The sequence below is a fragment of the Lycium barbarum genome, chromosome 8 (assembly GCF_019175385.1).
Source record: "Lycium barbarum isolate Lr01 chromosome 8, ASM1917538v2, whole genome shotgun sequence".
Taxonomy (NCBI): Eukaryota; Viridiplantae; Streptophyta; class Magnoliopsida; order Solanales; family Solanaceae; genus Lycium; species Lycium barbarum.
This window is the reverse complement of record NC_083344.1, coordinates 111,867,747-111,883,828: the sequence shown is the minus strand read 5'-3', so window position 1 is coordinate 111,883,828 and position 16,082 is coordinate 111,867,747. Positions and strand designations below refer to the sequence as shown.

Sequence of the window (16,082 nt, the reverse complement as noted above, 5' to 3'; positions counted from 1 at the left end):
TAGCGAATCTAAACTTCTGCCTTGCAATTTTTTTTTTGTCTGAGCGGGGGCTCAAACCCGGAACCCATGAGTTTTTAGGCAAAGGGCAAAAATTAAAGATTTCAAATTTGAGGGACAAAAATTAAAGACCAGTGCTTTTGAAGGGCAATCCGCACAAAAAAAAAATGATAAAGTACTCCTTTGTTAGAAAAAAGTATCCATTTAGTCTTTAGCACACTTTTTCAAAATATTAATCCGTAATTAGTATTTTGCATACTCCTAAAACATACTAGTAATTGGTAGAAAGAAATAGGTATTTTGACTACACTATTTTTAATTAAAATTTGCATAAACATTGAGATCTGATCACTTAGTACTTGATAAGGCTAAATTTAAAAAAATAAAGTCAATTCCTTCTTGAGGTAAGTGAACACTTGTTTTGAATAAAAATAAAAAGATTAAGTGAATACTTATATTACTAGCAATTTAGCACAATGAATTTACCATCATATCATTATTCCTCCTCATATCCTTATTCATCCTCTTGTTGCCCCTAATACAAGCTCTTCTTCTAATATATATTGAGAAATGAAATTCAATGAGATTGTATATCCTTAGTGGTCGTTTGGTTTAAGGTATAACATGGGTTATACCGGTACTAATTTTTATACCACGTTTGGTATAAGGTATAGATTTATCCCGGGATTATTTTATACCTTGTACCAAACGTGGTATAAAAATTAGTGCTGGAATAACTCAACTTATACCTTCATAACCCACTTATACTGGTACTATTTTATACCATCTTTCAGATGGTATAAAATAATACCAACAGATGGTATAAATTAGTCCCGGAATTGTAATCCCGGGACTATTTTGACCTCAAACCAAACGACCACTTATAGTACAATGTTACCACTACATAAGAAAATTTATTTTACAATTATTGTTTTCAATGAGTATTATTTGAAAAAGTAAGTAAAATTTGATCAAATTTAATAGGACTTACCTCAAACTTTTCATACTTTGAAGTTTCCAATTATAAGTTAGATGAATTTTTAGCTAAGCGAGGTCAATAGTGTATAATATTTGGAAATATCACTCAGATCCATATTCAAAATTATGTTTAATTGGATGTTGATATTTGGTACCATATAATTTTGTCAAACTATGTTCAAACCAAATTAATAATTCAAAGAAAGAAGAGTCGGTAAACAACTCTGCTCAAACCATATGTACAATTTGTTGAGAATATAACCAAGTCAACACAAGTACGTTTTTTCTCACCGCTTAAACTTTTAAATAAAATAATTACACACTTCAACATAATATCAAAGTAATCAGAAATTCTGAATTCGATTTTCACTGCCACCAGTTAGCAAAAAACATTTTTACATGCTTGGCTCGTAGAATGAATTAGATCCGCATGTAAAAAGGTGTATCGCAAAAAATATAATTAATATAAGTATGCTTTCTTTAATGACTTTAAAACTATTTTGAAACTGAGAGTCTTTCGAAAAAAGCCTCTCTATCTCCACAAAGTACGAATAAGATCTCTGCATATACTTTATCCTTCATAAACCTTCAATTGTGAGATAACATTGGTAAGCTGTGACTGTTGTTGTTTTGAGGACAAAAGTGTCATAAAGCTGAAGGAATGAGATTTGCATTGTTGTAAGGAGATGATACCAATGATATCTTTTCTTAATTAATCATTAATAAAATATAATAATAATAAAAAAATGATGATTTGGTTGGTTTGAGTTTGACTACTAACTCTTCACTCCCCCTTTCCTATGAAACCACCTCACCCCCCCACCCCCACCCCTTCTTCAGTCTTCTCTTTCATACTTTCTTTGCCTTTTACTCTTAAAAGTCTCATCTTTTTGCCTTTCCACATTTATATTTCTTGTTAGGGTTTCTTTGCTCACCAAAATCAACTCTAATTCATCCAAAAGATTTGAATGAAAATTCGTTACATGGGTTGTTTTATAATTCCAAGAAACCAATAAAGATCCAAACTTTGAGCTCAAAAAAGCAACTACAAGTTGTGTTTTGCAAGTGTCCCAGGTTGGTTTTTAGCTTTCTTGATCTTACTATTTTTGTTAATTTTAGAAATTCAGTTGAATAATTTGGATTTAGGTGCTTTCCCACAAATATGTGGATTGAAGAAATCTTTTGTTGGTAGTTTAGATTGTTTTAATCAATTGGATAATTTAAAGAAACTTTGGTGTATTTTGTGCTTGTTTATACCATGTTCTGAAAATTCAAGAACTTATAACTTGAGTGAACTATGAAGGCATATTGACCATTATTAATGACATCACCTTTTATGGAAATGTGCCAAAACTTTTTTGAATTGTTAAACTTGATTGATTCCTGATTCTTTATTGCTAAAGATTGGTTGATTATTTTTACAAAGCCTATCTGCCTAAGGATCTAAAAATACTCTTTATGTAACTTCAATGGTATAATCTTATAGTTTTTGATCATTTGAAGTACTCAGAGTGAATAGAAATTGATGGAAACATTGGTATTTGAAATTGCCTATGTTTTAGGTCGATGAGGAAAGTAGAGCTGAAGTTATTCAAATTATGTTTTAAACAATAGTAGGAGATTATTCAATCTCTTGGTGGAGGAAAGCAGTGATATAATTTCTTGATTGCAGCTTCACCAGTGATTGGTTTTACTAAATGTTAGTGATTTGGTTCCGTGATAAGCCCATGATGCTCAAGAGTTTAGGTTGTAAAGTGTTTCAGAATGGCTATCGTGTATTTCTGTCTGACTACTGATTTGGCAGGACGATATAAACCAGATAAGGACGGATTGTTTAGACGTCAAGATGGGATGTTTCACGGTTTCAAAGAGTAAGAAGAAAATATCCGAGCAGAGCGTCCACATAAAACGTGTGAATCCTCAGGAGCAGTCACCAACTGCACTGCCTGAACCCCAGAGGGTACAAAAAAGATCACTGCAGTCGGCACCACCAAGTTTTAGAACTAGAGCGAAACCTGTGCAGTCAAACAATGTAATTAGGACACGAACTCTGTCCGCCCCATCAAGTCTGGACTCAGCGGATCAAGATGCTCTAGCGTCGTCGAATGAATGTGAGGAACATGAAGAGTTGACGAGTCGTGCCAGGTCATCGGTTCCTCAGCCTCTTCCTCTTCCATCACCTCAGAATGCGGCTGCTGCTCTGAGGACTACGAGAAGCTTCAAAGTGGGGAATACAAGTAGTAGCTCTCTCAGTGCCTCTGGACCGTTGCCATTGCCTCCTGTGCTGCCTCCTACATTTCCTTCTACTGGAACACTGCGGAACTTTGCTTTTGATGAAATTTCTGCTGCATGCCACCATTTCTCTCCAGAACGTTGTATGTCAGAAGGTCTCTCTTCTGTCATCTACAGAGCTTCTTTTGGGGATGATGCAAAGAAGCTTGAAGCCACTATAACTCGCTTTCACCCTTCTTCACAGGTAATGTTCAATTACATTGGCATGTTTTGGCTTTGTATTATCCCAGCTATGTGTCATCTGCTGATTAGTCCATGATATTTAGGAACCGATCTCACCGTCTTTTCGGATTTTTCAGGGTTTAAAGGAATTTGTCAACGAGGTGAACATGCTGGCTTCGTTGCAGCATTCTTCACTTTGTAAACTGATTGGTTTTCATGCACGCGAAGGTTCTGAGCATAGGATGTTGGTCTTTGAGAGGCTTTTCCATGGAAGCTTAGACCGGCTTTTGTTCGGAAGAACAGATGGACCCTCTATAGATTGGAATGCGAGAACCAAAATTGCCTTATGTGCTGCACAAGGTCTCACATTTCTACATGAGGAGGGACCTTTCCAGGTATGAGCACTATCATCCTTTATATGTAGTCTGAACTGTGTGGCCTTTTTTCCAGCCACGCAAAATTGTAGTTTCCAGTGTCATCTTTGTGTTTCTGTAACGTGGAAGTTCCTAGTTTTTCATATTAAGATTGGTCTGTGATGTTGTCATTTTTTGCTGAATTTCTTATCTCCTCCAACAGGCAATGTTCCATGAATTTTCAACTGGAAATATACAAATCGACAAAGATTTTAGTGCAAAGCTCTCAGGGTATGGATGCATTACGAATATACAAGAGACAGAGATATCTTGCAATTCAGTCGTAAGTTCTCTTATTTACTGTTGCAGTGACAGAGTCGATTACTATTTGTTGAGAAGCATTGTGCGTTTATGTTACTCTTGGTCTAATTATGAGTTGGTTACATTATTTGCACTTTCTGACTGCTTGGGTGATTTTAATTAATAAACTAAGCCCATTTGTTCAGGCCCTGGCTAATCTCTCGCAGGAGACACTGGAGAGAGGGTTGCTGACTCCCAAGAGCAATGTTTGGAGTTTCGGGATTGTTCTTCTAGAACTGCTCACTGGCCGGAAGAATCTAGATGGTCGATATTCAAAGGAAGAGAGGAATTTAGTCAAGTGGAGTAGGCCTTTCCTTGCTGATGATGGTAGATTATCGCTTATCATGGATCCTCAGCTAAAAGGACGTTTCCCCGCAAAAGCAGCCAGGACAGTGGCTGATATTGCTCAAAGATGCCTGCAAAAAGATCCATCCGAAAGGCCCACTATGAGAATTATCGTGGACCAACTCAAGTCTGTACAAGTGATGAAGTGCCCTTCAAGTTTTCCTCTGCAAGAACCAGCTGTAGTTGGTGGTAAAAAACACATGTCAAAGTCTCCAAGCATGAACGGGATCATCACTCCCATGCCAAGGTTAAGTTTCTCACCTTCCTTACCACTCACCCGAGCATCGGCTTCTCCCTCAAAGGCTACTGCTACTCAACCCTCGCGTCGTCCTTCCTTAACATGTTCCTACTCTTTCTCTTTGGAGGACCTTGATCGACTGGAAAGCCGAAGGTCATCAACTTCATCTTTTCGCAGGTCAAGTGTTGAAGGATTTTGATTGTTTATTCTTTGATTGGTTACTTACATGAAAAGTATGAAGGATAAAGATGTGGTTTTCCCCCTTCCCATTCCTCAAGGAAGAAGACATGGGAAATAGCATTTTTTGTAGATAAGGTTTGCCCTTTTGTTTGAATAGTGTTATGTGAATCGAGATGTGTGGGCAGATGTAGATTTTTCCTGTGATGTCTTATTCATCAACCTCCTGCCCCTTCCAACGTAAAAAAACCAATCTCCAGTTGGCTGGAAAGCAATAAAAGGAAAAAGGAAAGGGAAGATGGAGAAGAAAGAAAATCCCATTTTGCTTCTTTAAAATGATGTATATCTGTACAAGTATTCTTTTTTTAGTGTATCAAAAAATGTTGTATTTTGGGAACTTGGCTTGGTGAGAAATATGGTTTCAGTTGCTCTTTGACAGAAGTAAATATCAGTGTTCCATCTTATCTGGAAAGTTTTGTAATCTAATGTTGTGGCAATTTTGAGTTAAATACAAATTCACGTATAAATGCATTAGTACTAACTGAAAGTTTCAGATTCACCTCTCTAATCTAGAATTCTTTTCAAGTCAAAAATATGTCAAGAAGATTGCACCTGATTTATACACTGTTTTTCTCTGGCATTAGGGTGTGTTTGGTATGGAGCAGTTTTCAGAAAATGTTACTATTCAGTTTTCTCATGTTTGTTCGGTATCAAAATATTTTAGTTTTTATCTAGAAAACAAGTTCTTTACAAAACTGTTATATCATCCTTTAAATTTCTACAAGAGAAAGGAATTTGTTGAAGCATTTTCATTTGTTATATACATATATTTTCTTTCCAACTCCTTGTTCACCATAAGTGCCTATTCCTCATCAAAAGCATCGTAAGCAAATACATCATGGGCTACTGTAAATTATATGACATTTAAAAATTGTTACTCATGAGGAAAAGCATCTAAATACATTTTTCAGCACACACGTAGTACAGCCTATAAACACAAATATTTTAATATCCAATTGCTTGACATACTCCTAATAACTACTCCCCAAGATATCAACACGTAGTACAGCCTATAAACACAAATATTTTAATATCCAATTGCTTGACATACTCCTAATAACTACTCCCCAAGATATCAACAAGGTGGACGGATATGGGGATAAGTGGAAATCTCCTATATAGTTGGTCCATCAAGAAAAAGAATAGAAAGGAGCTATGTTGCTCAGACTCTCCAAAAATGCTGCAACACCTGTGTCGGATTCTCCAAAACTGTACTACTTTTGGAGGATCCAACACGCACCTATCAACATTTTTTAAGAGTCCGAGCAACATAGGAAAGGAGCAATAGCAAGCAAACAGATTTCATGTTTCATGAATATGGTCTTTTCCAATTTGATCTGGTTCAGAGTTTTCCTTTGCAGCATCCTTTTCTTGCTCTTGAGCAGTAGAAGCAAGGCATTGATCCTCGTGGACACATAGGTCACTCTCTCTGGTGTTGTCTTGGGGCAACCCTTGGGACCCTGAGCTCCCTTGTTGCTCAGAAACCAAGCTTGTTAGACCATTCTGCCTCAGATATGTCTCTAGCGGCAGAAAAGCTTGCTGAAGAAGAGACATCATGCTAATATGAGATGAACCTGTATCTTCACGATTTGGTTGACAGTTTAAGTCTAATTGCGACTTACTTATTTCCGGAAGCTTCTGCAATTGATTGCCGCTGCTATGGCCCCTCGCCAGTGTCTCGCTTCCTGATCTTACTCTGTCTGAAGGTTCAACTTCTGGTTTCACCAAGCTGTCCACTTCAGTATCTTCCTTGGAACTCCACATAAGTTGATTCCTCTGTTGGCCGAGTTCCGCTTCACGTTCTGATTGACGCTTCTTTTTACGCATCATAAGTGTCTTGAAACGGCGTTTGACTGTCATGCAGACATTGCATGTACAAGTCGGATTATGTTTGCCCTTCCCGCTGGGAGGCTGGATGCACACAATGCAAGAACAGCCAGGTCGATGCCTTGGGTGTTTTGTTGTTGTTGCAACTGATGCGGGTCCCGGCTCTCTTACGTCACCAGCAATACTTATCCCATTTGCTTGAGAATCTAAATCAGAAGAATCATGAGCCTGCCTTTGGCCTGCTGCACTTCTCTGTTTCTTTAAATCTGTACAACAACGCCAACAAAACCAAGAAGCATAAATACTTTTGTACAGCTAAAAACGTGTCCACGACCCAGCATACAGTTAAAATGATGTCAGGCATGCAACATAAATTTTCAAATCATATATGCACAGCTGGTTACAAGTAAATTACGAAAATGGTAAATGACGTTTGTTTTAGTGCAACCAGACTTACAAACAATGATGGCATTACACACGATGAGTATATTAAAATCCAGAGTTCATAAATTTTAGGACATGATGGAAATATTGACTGAAACTAAAGTAATAAGTTACTTCACCCTTGTCCATTTTGAGAAGATTTTCGAGCTCTCTGGGCATTAAATCGTCTGGGACAGAACAAGAGCACCTGGGAACATGAGCATGATTAGTGTAATTTTTAAGTCAGATTAGTGCCGTTGTGCAAAATTCCTTGAAATCACTAAGTCCATTACCTGCTATGATCTGAAATATTGTCTTGACATGTCCACCGAGGAGGTAGAAGATAATCAGTTGGCAACCTTCGCCACTTAAAGCAATTATCACATTGAGCCCACTGCTCCTGCTCCCTGGATCAGTGATGTACCAGTAAATTTCCAATTCAAGCAGTGTACGGATCACCAAATGTCAATGAGATGGGCATGCAAAAGAATGTTTAGAAAAGCAAAGTTAAGAGACTTTGTTGCAGTTCAATAGGTTGGCCACGGACTCCTTGTTTAGTTAAAAATATTATGTAAAACTTATGACGGATCCCTTATTGCTGATGTCCTCTTTCATCATTTTTGTAAAGCAACAAGTTTGTGAAGTGGAATACATTCTGATAAAATATTCCTTCTTACCCGGATAAGCGGACAGTAAAAATGCTCCTCTTCCCAAGAACAGGTGGTTGCTGCATTTCGAAGAACAAAGTCACAAACCAAAGCCAGAGGTTTTTTAGCGGTCTGATTAAATCTTAAACAGCAATTCTCGCCCATAAATAATAATGTTAAGTTCATCCATTTAGCACGAGCAGCACAAATTACTTCAAGAATAAAGCTACATACTTCATATTCTTCAAATTCTTGGTCCTCAATTGTAACAGTGGTTGGCTGGACAGTCAGCGGTGGTCGGAGCATATCCTGTAACTCTTCCCATGAAAGTTTGAGCTCCAAAGCATCATGGGCATCAATGAGCAGTCTCTTACTTTTTGATCCAATATTACGACTTCTTTTACGCTCTGAAACAGGCATTGAAGGGGAGAAGGCACCATCTGCATTCCTGCCTCCATTCTTCTCAGTTAAGTACCAGCTAAAATCGCCACTATTGAAATGTTTCGAAGACAAATTTACGGAAGATTCCCTGCTTCCTTTAAATGACTGAAGAAGGCCAGAGTAACCACTCATTAGAGGTAGATTCTCAGGCATTGCAGAGAAGGAGGTGGGCTCAGTGGAGAAAACACTCTTGGATATGGCTGATAGACGATTTTCCTGTTTAGGCAATACAATCAAATATTATATGCCATAAGTCGCTAAAGTGAACTCAGATGAAACCCCTAAGTGGGTTAGTTACCTGAGTTGAATTAACAGTTGACGCTTTACGAAACCCCATTAAAAGCTTTCCTTCTGGATCCATGCGGCTGAAAGTTACTGAAAAGAAATGTTCTTATAGGATGAGAAAGGAGTAGCAGAATTTTAACTTTTAAGTTTGAATAGAGAATAACTAATAATAATAATCTAAATTGGAAAAGTGAAAGAAGTATACTGTTGGCCCTATTACTGTCTTTCCAATTCCAGAATAGCTGAGTGGCTTTGACAAGACAAGATGGGCAAAAGCATGTATTTGGAGATTGTCAAAAATTCAAATCTCATAGATTCTGTCTAACATGACCCCTTTATCTCAAATAGAGGTGGGTGATGAGTATTGACCAGCCAGCACTATAGCTTCAATGTTGTGTTAAAAGCAAAGATCTAGGGACGGAAAAAATGGCCCAAATATTCATAATCCACCCAAAACTTAGCGGGTTGGGCATGAGATATTTCACTGATGAACTAATTTAATTTGGGCTATGCCCAACTTAACCTGTCTCAGACAAGCTGTCCAAACATAACCTTTTGGTTATGAACCAGTTTTTAGCTCATCTTAGCCCAAGTTAGTATTGGGCAGGCTGGGTCATGACCCATTTTGACCCGCCCATCTGCCACCCCTACTGAAAGAACTAAAGGTATTAATCATAAGGTGAATCTTAGATGTCACGGACAGGAAAATTCATCTAATGAACAAAAACGAGAATCATTCTTTAGTCAAGGCAAATGATTACTGCTTAACGTTAACACAGTGAACTGAATATCATAGGTTTTATGACTCACAACAAAGGATGAAACTTCAGTACCTGTATCTCCAGCTTGTAATTGCATTGATTGTATACAAGGGGTCACACCCTCAAGAACATACATTCTGCTGTTATTGTTTGGCCAAAATCTGAACTGGAATACCCATTCTTTGCCCTTCACATCCTGAATTCGCAGAGGAAGTCCTTCCGGTTGAGAAATTGGTGGGAAATATGCCTGAACAATGAAATAGTCAAATTTAAGGAATTGCTTATGTCACCACGAGGAGAAAGGTGAAGGAAGACTAGGCCTCTACCAGTGTTATCAAAGCGAAAAGCGCAAAAAAACTCAGAGGTCAACTAGGGCTTTAAGCGCAAATAAAGTGTGCGCTTTTATGAAAAAAGGCACAATGGCGCAAAAATGCAAATATATGTATGTTTAGTCCAAGACTAATAATAATAAGCATGAATAACAAATGTATGGACAAAGAAATTGTAAAAACATTACGATAAAGTTGAATATCAATTATCTAGTGTCGTCTTTTCAAGAGAGGCTCATCGGAAAGGAAAAGTATGTCTTAGAGCCTTGATGATGACACTGAAGCGCACATAAAGGGAGGCGAAGCGCTCAACATGTTTTGAGCCTCGCTTCAGGGCTTAGGCACGCCTTTGACAACACTGGCCTCTACTATGGTGAGCAAAACAGCAATTAAGCAATATTCACAAAGGGCAAAAATGCCAGTAGAGAGAAATGTATTAGAATGATACGGAGGGAGCAAATGTCAAAGTTGAAACTTACTTCAGCACATGCTTTAGGAAGTACCAAACGGCCAATTCGACCTGCATCACTTGCACTCAGAACCTTCTCAAATAATGGTATGATGGTGGAATTTGAGCTTGAAAAAACATGTTGTCAAGGAAATCATGTATGAAATAGGTCAAAAGCAATAAATCTAATTTAAGAACTCATGATGGATACTCTCCAGATATTTGCTGCAACTCCTGATCTGTTATCCTCGGCCAATAACGTGGAAGCAGCTGATTCTTAATTCGACCTTCAACAGGTGGCCTGGCAACACGAATCTGTGAAATTATGCCAGCAGTTGTCTCTGGTCCCAAAGCAGAACTAGATTTTGGGGGTTTGGGCAAGAGATTACGAGACTTAGACCCTTGTTGCAAGGAAGAAATCGTCTTGTTCAAGTCCCCCTCATCCATTGTAGTGGGAAAGAGTTTTGTGTTCGGTGAAGGTGCAGACAGAGCTATACTTAAGTTTGTCTGTACCGGTGATCCATGAATATCTTTAACTCCTTTGTAATTTGACGAAAATGTGCTTCCAGAATCTCCAGCAGGATGGAAGGCTTCTTCCATTTTTATTTGGCTTATAGGCCTATTTGGGTTGTCATTCTGGTGTGGGAGAAGAAGTGCTGGATCAATACTATCAATACCCTCTCTTTTATTAGGTTCAGAACCATTCATCTGACTTCCCAAAGAAGTTGAAGGCGTTTCACCAACACTGTTTGAGATAGAATTTCCAAAAGCTTTGGGCTTCTCATGATTTGGTGTCTGCAAGAAAAAATGAAGAACATGAGAACTAATAGTCATTTGTGTACACTTATATTATATGTTCACAGTACATAAGTTCACATGGATGCATAAAGTCTATCTCACAGCATGTCGTTGACTACTCCTCGCACAGCTGACACAATTAATGCCCCCACTATCGAGCAACTCCAGCAAAGAGCTAGAAGCAATGCATCCGCAATGAAGACGCTGCCAATACCAAAATTAGTTTCAAAGGTTAGTGGAATGTCTGCAAGAGAACTAGATTAAACTATGAAACAGGAAGACCATTCTGGAGCTAACCTTGCCACATGAAATACACTCCCTCCAACCAGTGTCCTCCGAGTGGAATAAATCACAGAAGACTAGTTGCTCATAAGCAGTCCTGGAGTCAATCCAAATCCCATGTTATGACATCTGGAGTTTGTGATTTAATTCTCAGGAAAATCTGAGTGAAATTAACAGTCACATGATGGTGAATACAACCTTAACATGACAAATTGTAGACCTATACATATTTCATTTTACGAGATTTATTAAGCCTTCATGAAAATAATTGATGAGAAGTCTTAGACCTAACTTGAGGCAATCAATACCTGTTTAAACTCATCTCCGCTATTTCTAAGTATAATATAATATTGAGAAATCTACTCTTTCACCAACTTGGCAGTATCCAGCTTGCCAGAGTTTTGTATTAGTTGATAACTTAAGGTAAATTCTTATATTCCTCCATGTGTCCACATTCAATTACTTTCAATGTACTTCTTTTCAAATATTAAGTTGGTATGACTCTGGCCCCATCAGCAAAAAGGTCTTTTTTGTTAAATGATGTACTCCCCATCATTCAAGCAAAGAGAAGTTGGTCACAGACCTTTTAGGCTTAAGAGATAATTTATCATTACATTTGAGATAACTCGGGACACGCTAATCAGTGGTCCTCAATTCTAATCGGTTACCACCATATTCCAAAAACTGTTTTGGCGTTATCACCATTGAATTTTTTTTTTTTTATATGGTGGGAGTGTTCGAGTCAACTTGCGCTCACCTCGAATATTCCAAGAACTGCTTTGGGGTCAATAGTCAATACAGATTGTCTATCCTAGAAGTGTTCTCTGGATGTAACTTCTCAAATAACTAGATGCACTAAGACTCAGCGTTTCAGTTTTCAATTTATGGTCGGAACTGCTGTTAGGCGTTAGCTACTTTTTATAGCATGGTTAAAATTAATATTTTTTTCTTTCCTGCAATGCAAGTGTGGTAGATTGCAAAAGACAAACGTATGAATTTAAGTACCAGTCACCTACACTGGCCAAGAAACACATAAAAACAGGAAAATAACACAAGAAATAAACCAAAAAAAAAACATACGAAACATAGCGATGGCAAACAAATTGAAAAGAAAATAATAAATAAAATATTTTCATTCCACAGCACTGAATTATTTATTGCAAGGGAAATAACTGCATGCAACCTATATTTCATAGAGAAATATAAGTTTCCTAAGCTGATAGGAATTAATGCGATTATACCAAATTGTTCAATAGAGCTGGGGATGATTACGTGATGGATGATAAAGTGAACTCTGACATGTACAGAGTATGGCCATTCTTGTGTATCTGATCCTCTAAATAGTCCTCTTCTCATGGACAAGGCATCCGATCCTCATTACGAGTTACCGTATATATTTATTCCTTTCACACCCAACCCAAGGATCAAGCTTCTTTTTTTGGTAAGTAAATGTTAGAACCCAAGGATCAAACTGTAAGATAAAATAGACAACATGTGGAGAAGGGAAGGAAGAATTTTCATGTCCCCGGAAGATATGCTGAGAACATGATTGGAAAAAATAACACAAATCCGGTATATGCATCAATTCATATAAATATGACCATCCTCACTATTAAATATCCTTTGCCGGCTACCTCAGTTAAGCAACATGTGATATGCATATTGTGGAACAATCCCCCCCCCCCCCCCCCGGGCCCACCCCACCCCAAAAAAAAAGAGAGAATAAAGAAAAGAACTTTCTTGAGTTTTTCTATTGTTAAGAATAAAGAGAAGAAATTTCTAGAAGACAAACCCATCTGAAGCATTTAAAACTTCCAAGAACTGCTAGGTAGTGTGATTTTTCATCCAAAAGAGCAAAAAAGACGGTTTCTCCACAGTAACTTAACATGGAACAACCAAAGAGGTGCCTACTATTGGATTTGAACCAATGACTCCCGCCGTATGAAAGCAGTACTCTAACCACTGAGTTAAGTAGGTCATTTATCATCCCAAAGAGAACCAAATGAAACCCATCCTATCGATGGATTATAAAATTATCATATTACTTATAAGCAATACTAATCTAAGGAATACCACTCTGGTCTCGGTCAAAAAGACCACAAATGTTGCACAACAAGAACCACATTGATAATGCAAATCCTTAAAAGAAGTCAAGCAGGTTAATCTGCAGTTCTTCACCGACTACCTAAGGGAAAATAAGTGAAAGAAAAAGCAGAAGGATAATCTTTCCCACAACTTGACCCTACACGACTTTCTAATCTTTCCAGAACTAGAATCAGGTTGAGCAACCATTACTTGGTGCATGAACTGTACTAGGAACGTATAATTAGTTCTCTCAAATTGAGTTTGCAATCTCTTATTAGAAAAGGCAAAGTAACTGTTTCATCGAATTCAAGAACAACTTGGCAAACAAGGGCTTCATTAGTCAATATAAAGAACACGATATAGCAAATATCTTTCAGCAAAACGAAAAGGATAATTCTCTAAGCTGCAACAGGATTCACGAAAACATAAACCCCGAAACTAATCAGATTGTACATACTCCTTCCCTTTCAAAAAAGAATAACCAGTTCAAAGAACAAAAGGTCAAACCATATAATATTCCATTTCAATTACAAGGACATTGGTTCCTTAGTCTTTTCCAAAATTAAATTTACAAATTCAAAGTCTACACAAAGAGTATATAAATCCCACCACTTTGAAAAATCCTAGTCAAAGAAAAAACAAACTGCTTGACACCCTAAATGGTAATGTTATAGTTTCAAGAAATAGAAAAAACCATAAAACTGAATTAACAAACATAATAAAATTCAGTATAAAGATAAAGAGATCTGAATAGAATTACCCGCACTTATCACAAAGGATAGCAAATTCACCAGATCGCAAAGGCCATCCTTTTTTCCACTCAATTGAAGAATTTGCCCCACATAATCCATTCATGCATATCTTCGACTCCATTACAGCATACTCTTCCTCTTAACACTTCATACATAAAACCCAAAAAAAAAAAAAAAGTAGTTTTAAACTAAAAATGAAGTCTTTAGAGAAACCCAATTATGGAAAACTTAAAGAAGAAGAGCAAAGGAAGAATCTTGAAAGTATTAAGAATTAGACATACACTAAAGCTAGTAAGGTGCAGTGTTTGTTTGGTGTAGTAAATTATTAGTGATAGACAAATATTTGGGAAGGTTGAATTGCCGGTAACGGAAAGTTGTATCGCCGGTTGAGCAGAGAAATTTATGAGTAAAGTTAAAAACAGTTAAAAAAAATGTAAAAAAGGGCGCATGCAAGGAGAGACTTCAAGTGTCAGCAAAGGTCGCCCGCCTTTCCCTTTCCTCTTCCACTAACGTCCATCTGCTTCACCCCACTCCCCACGCAACCACACCCTTATTATTCTTTTTTTTTTTTTTTTTTTTTTTTTTGTATTTAAACTTCAAATAGTGAGTAGGTTAAAAAGTTCATCATAGAATGTTCTCGCAGTTTTATATCTAAATTATTGAATTCCTATAAAATTTTCTGAACTATTATGAATTCATATTAAAATAATACTCCTGAATGACTAATATGGCATTTTACGTAAATATCAGCTCTAAAAATTCCTTCAAAGAGTTCTAAAGGAATACATGTGGAATAATTTTTAAATGAACGTATTACTCCCTCCATCCAAAAAAAATTATCCTTTTTTAACTTGACACAAAGTTTAAAAAAAAAAAAAAACTTTTGAAATGTGTGATCTAAAATAAACCTTAAATATTTATGTGGCTGATGATTAAATTGTTTCTAAATATAGAAAGATAATAATCTTTGGGGGACAGACTAAAAAAAGAAAGGAAGATAATTTTTTTGGGACAGAGGGAGTAGAAATTTTCTCTAAACTTATATCTGTTTTGCATATCTAAAACTATAGGGTGTTTCAAGTATTCCTAAACCATCATCAACTCACTCTATCTGCGGATACATTTTTAGAGATTTTTTCATCTTCCACACGCGCATCTGAGCAAGTTATACTAAATATTTTGCCATATATTCAATCGGGAGTTCTAATTTAAAGAAATTTATGGTTCATGATGGTAACAAAAACACCCAATAATTTTAGATATGAAACTCGCAAAATAATAATTTTATCTTCGTTTCAATCTAAGTGTCTTAATTTGACTGGACACAGAGTTTAGTAATTAGAGAGGCTTTTGAATCTTTGTGATCTTAAATAAAATATTTGTATAATCTTTTAAATCTTGCGGTCTTAAACTTGTCATGTAAAATGTGAAATTAAAAACTTATCAAATATAAAAAGTGATACTGTTTTTGGGATAAATAAAAAGAAAAATAAGATACTTAAATTAGGACGGACGGAGATAGTTTAAGCAAGTTTTAACAGAGGCGGAGCTAGGATTCGAAGCTTGTGAGTTCGGAGTTCTAATTCTTTAAAGTTACTGGGTTCTTAATTAATAATTTGTACATATTTGACAAAAATTTTAATGCAAATATATAATTCGGATAAAAGCTACTGGGTTCGGCCGAACCCCCACCCGAAGTGCCGGCTCCGCCCCTAGTTTTAACCATTTCATTTTGTTCTTACTTAATAAAGAAGTGTTGTTGAGAAACAAAAAATATATAAAATGACCGACGAGTGGGAGTCCTAATCAAACGAACAAAAATCCTCTTTCCCTTTCAACTTTGGTTTCTTTGGCTTTGTCTGTACGATTAGATTGAAAATGGATAGTACTAAACTGAGATGTGATGTCTGTCAATCATCATTGCGTAATTAAACAGATAAGTTAATCAAAAGCTTTATTCAATCCCCTAATTGATTACTTCTTCTACGCGTGCGTACGTCCAAATTCTTTAAAGCCTTCATTACATGACGTCATGCTTGTGA

At 36.8% G+C, this 16,082-nt stretch overlaps 2 protein-coding genes across 6 annotated transcripts; one reads left to right on the top strand and one right to left on the bottom strand.

Annotated features, from left to right (window-relative positions):
• Positions 1-1,806: 1,806 nt before the first annotated feature.
• Positions 1,807-5,348, top strand: LOC132606732 (probable serine/threonine-protein kinase PBL18). Its single transcript, XM_060320357.1, has 5 exons — positions 1,807-2,049; positions 2,780-3,451; positions 3,567-3,824; positions 4,006-4,125; positions 4,289-5,348. The coding sequence occupies exons 2-5, from the start codon at positions 2,822-2,824 to the stop codon at positions 4,922-4,924; spliced, it is 1,644 nt and encodes a 547-aa protein (XP_060176340.1). The 5' UTR covers positions 1,807-2,049; positions 2,780-2,821; the 3' UTR covers positions 4,925-5,348.
• A 458-nt stretch (positions 5,349-5,806) lies between these two features.
• LOC132606731 (B3 domain-containing transcription repressor VAL2-like) lies at positions 5,807-14,644 on the bottom strand. Of its 5 annotated transcripts, XM_060320353.1 has the most exons (14): positions 14,322-14,606; positions 14,049-14,185; positions 11,219-11,300; positions 11,024-11,125; positions 10,335-10,918; positions 10,155-10,251; positions 9,419-9,593; positions 8,599-8,675; positions 8,094-8,516; positions 7,890-7,939; positions 7,506-7,619; positions 7,353-7,420; positions 6,585-7,055; positions 6,303-6,501 (listed from the first exon to the last, which is right to left on the bottom strand). In XM_060320353.1, exons 2-14 carry the CDS (start codon positions 14,159-14,161, stop codon positions 6,440-6,442), a joined length of 2,418 nt encoding a protein of 805 aa, XP_060176336.1. In that variant the 5' UTR covers positions 14,162-14,185; positions 14,322-14,606; the 3' UTR covers positions 6,303-6,439. The 5 variants fall into 5 exon arrangements, with proteins under 5 accessions (XP_060176335.1, XP_060176334.1, XP_060176339.1 ...); XM_060320352.1 differs by having other exon boundaries at positions 5,807-7,055; positions 14,502-14,644; XM_060320351.1 differs by having other exon boundaries at positions 5,807-7,055; positions 14,322-14,607.
• Between the last annotated feature and the right edge of the window lie 1,438 nt (positions 14,645-16,082).

Coding starts and splice junctions, on each gene's coding strand:
- LOC132606732 (XM_060320357.1), top strand. CDS start 2,822: ATGGGATGTTTCACGGTTTCAAAGAGTAAGAAGAAAATATCCGAGCAG. Junction 3,452..3,566: donor GCTTTCACCCTTCTTCACAG/GTAATGTTCAAT, acceptor CGGATTTTTCAG/GGTTTAAAGGAATTTGTCAA. Junction 4,126..4,288: donor AGATATCTTGCAATTCAGTC/GTAAGTTCTCTT, acceptor CCATTTGTTCAG/GCCCTGGCTAATCTCTCGCA.
- LOC132606731 (XM_060320352.1), bottom strand. CDS start 14,161: ATGGAGTCGAAGATATGCATGAATGGATTATGTGGGGCAAATTCTTCA. Junction 9,594..10,154: donor TTCCTAAAGCATGTGCTGAA/GTAAGTTTCAAC, acceptor TTCATTGTTCAG/GCATATTTCCCACCAATTTC. Junction 7,620..7,889: donor TTTACTGTCCGCTTATCCGG/GTAAGAAGGAAT, acceptor TCACTGATCCAG/GGAGCAGGAGCAGTGGGCTC.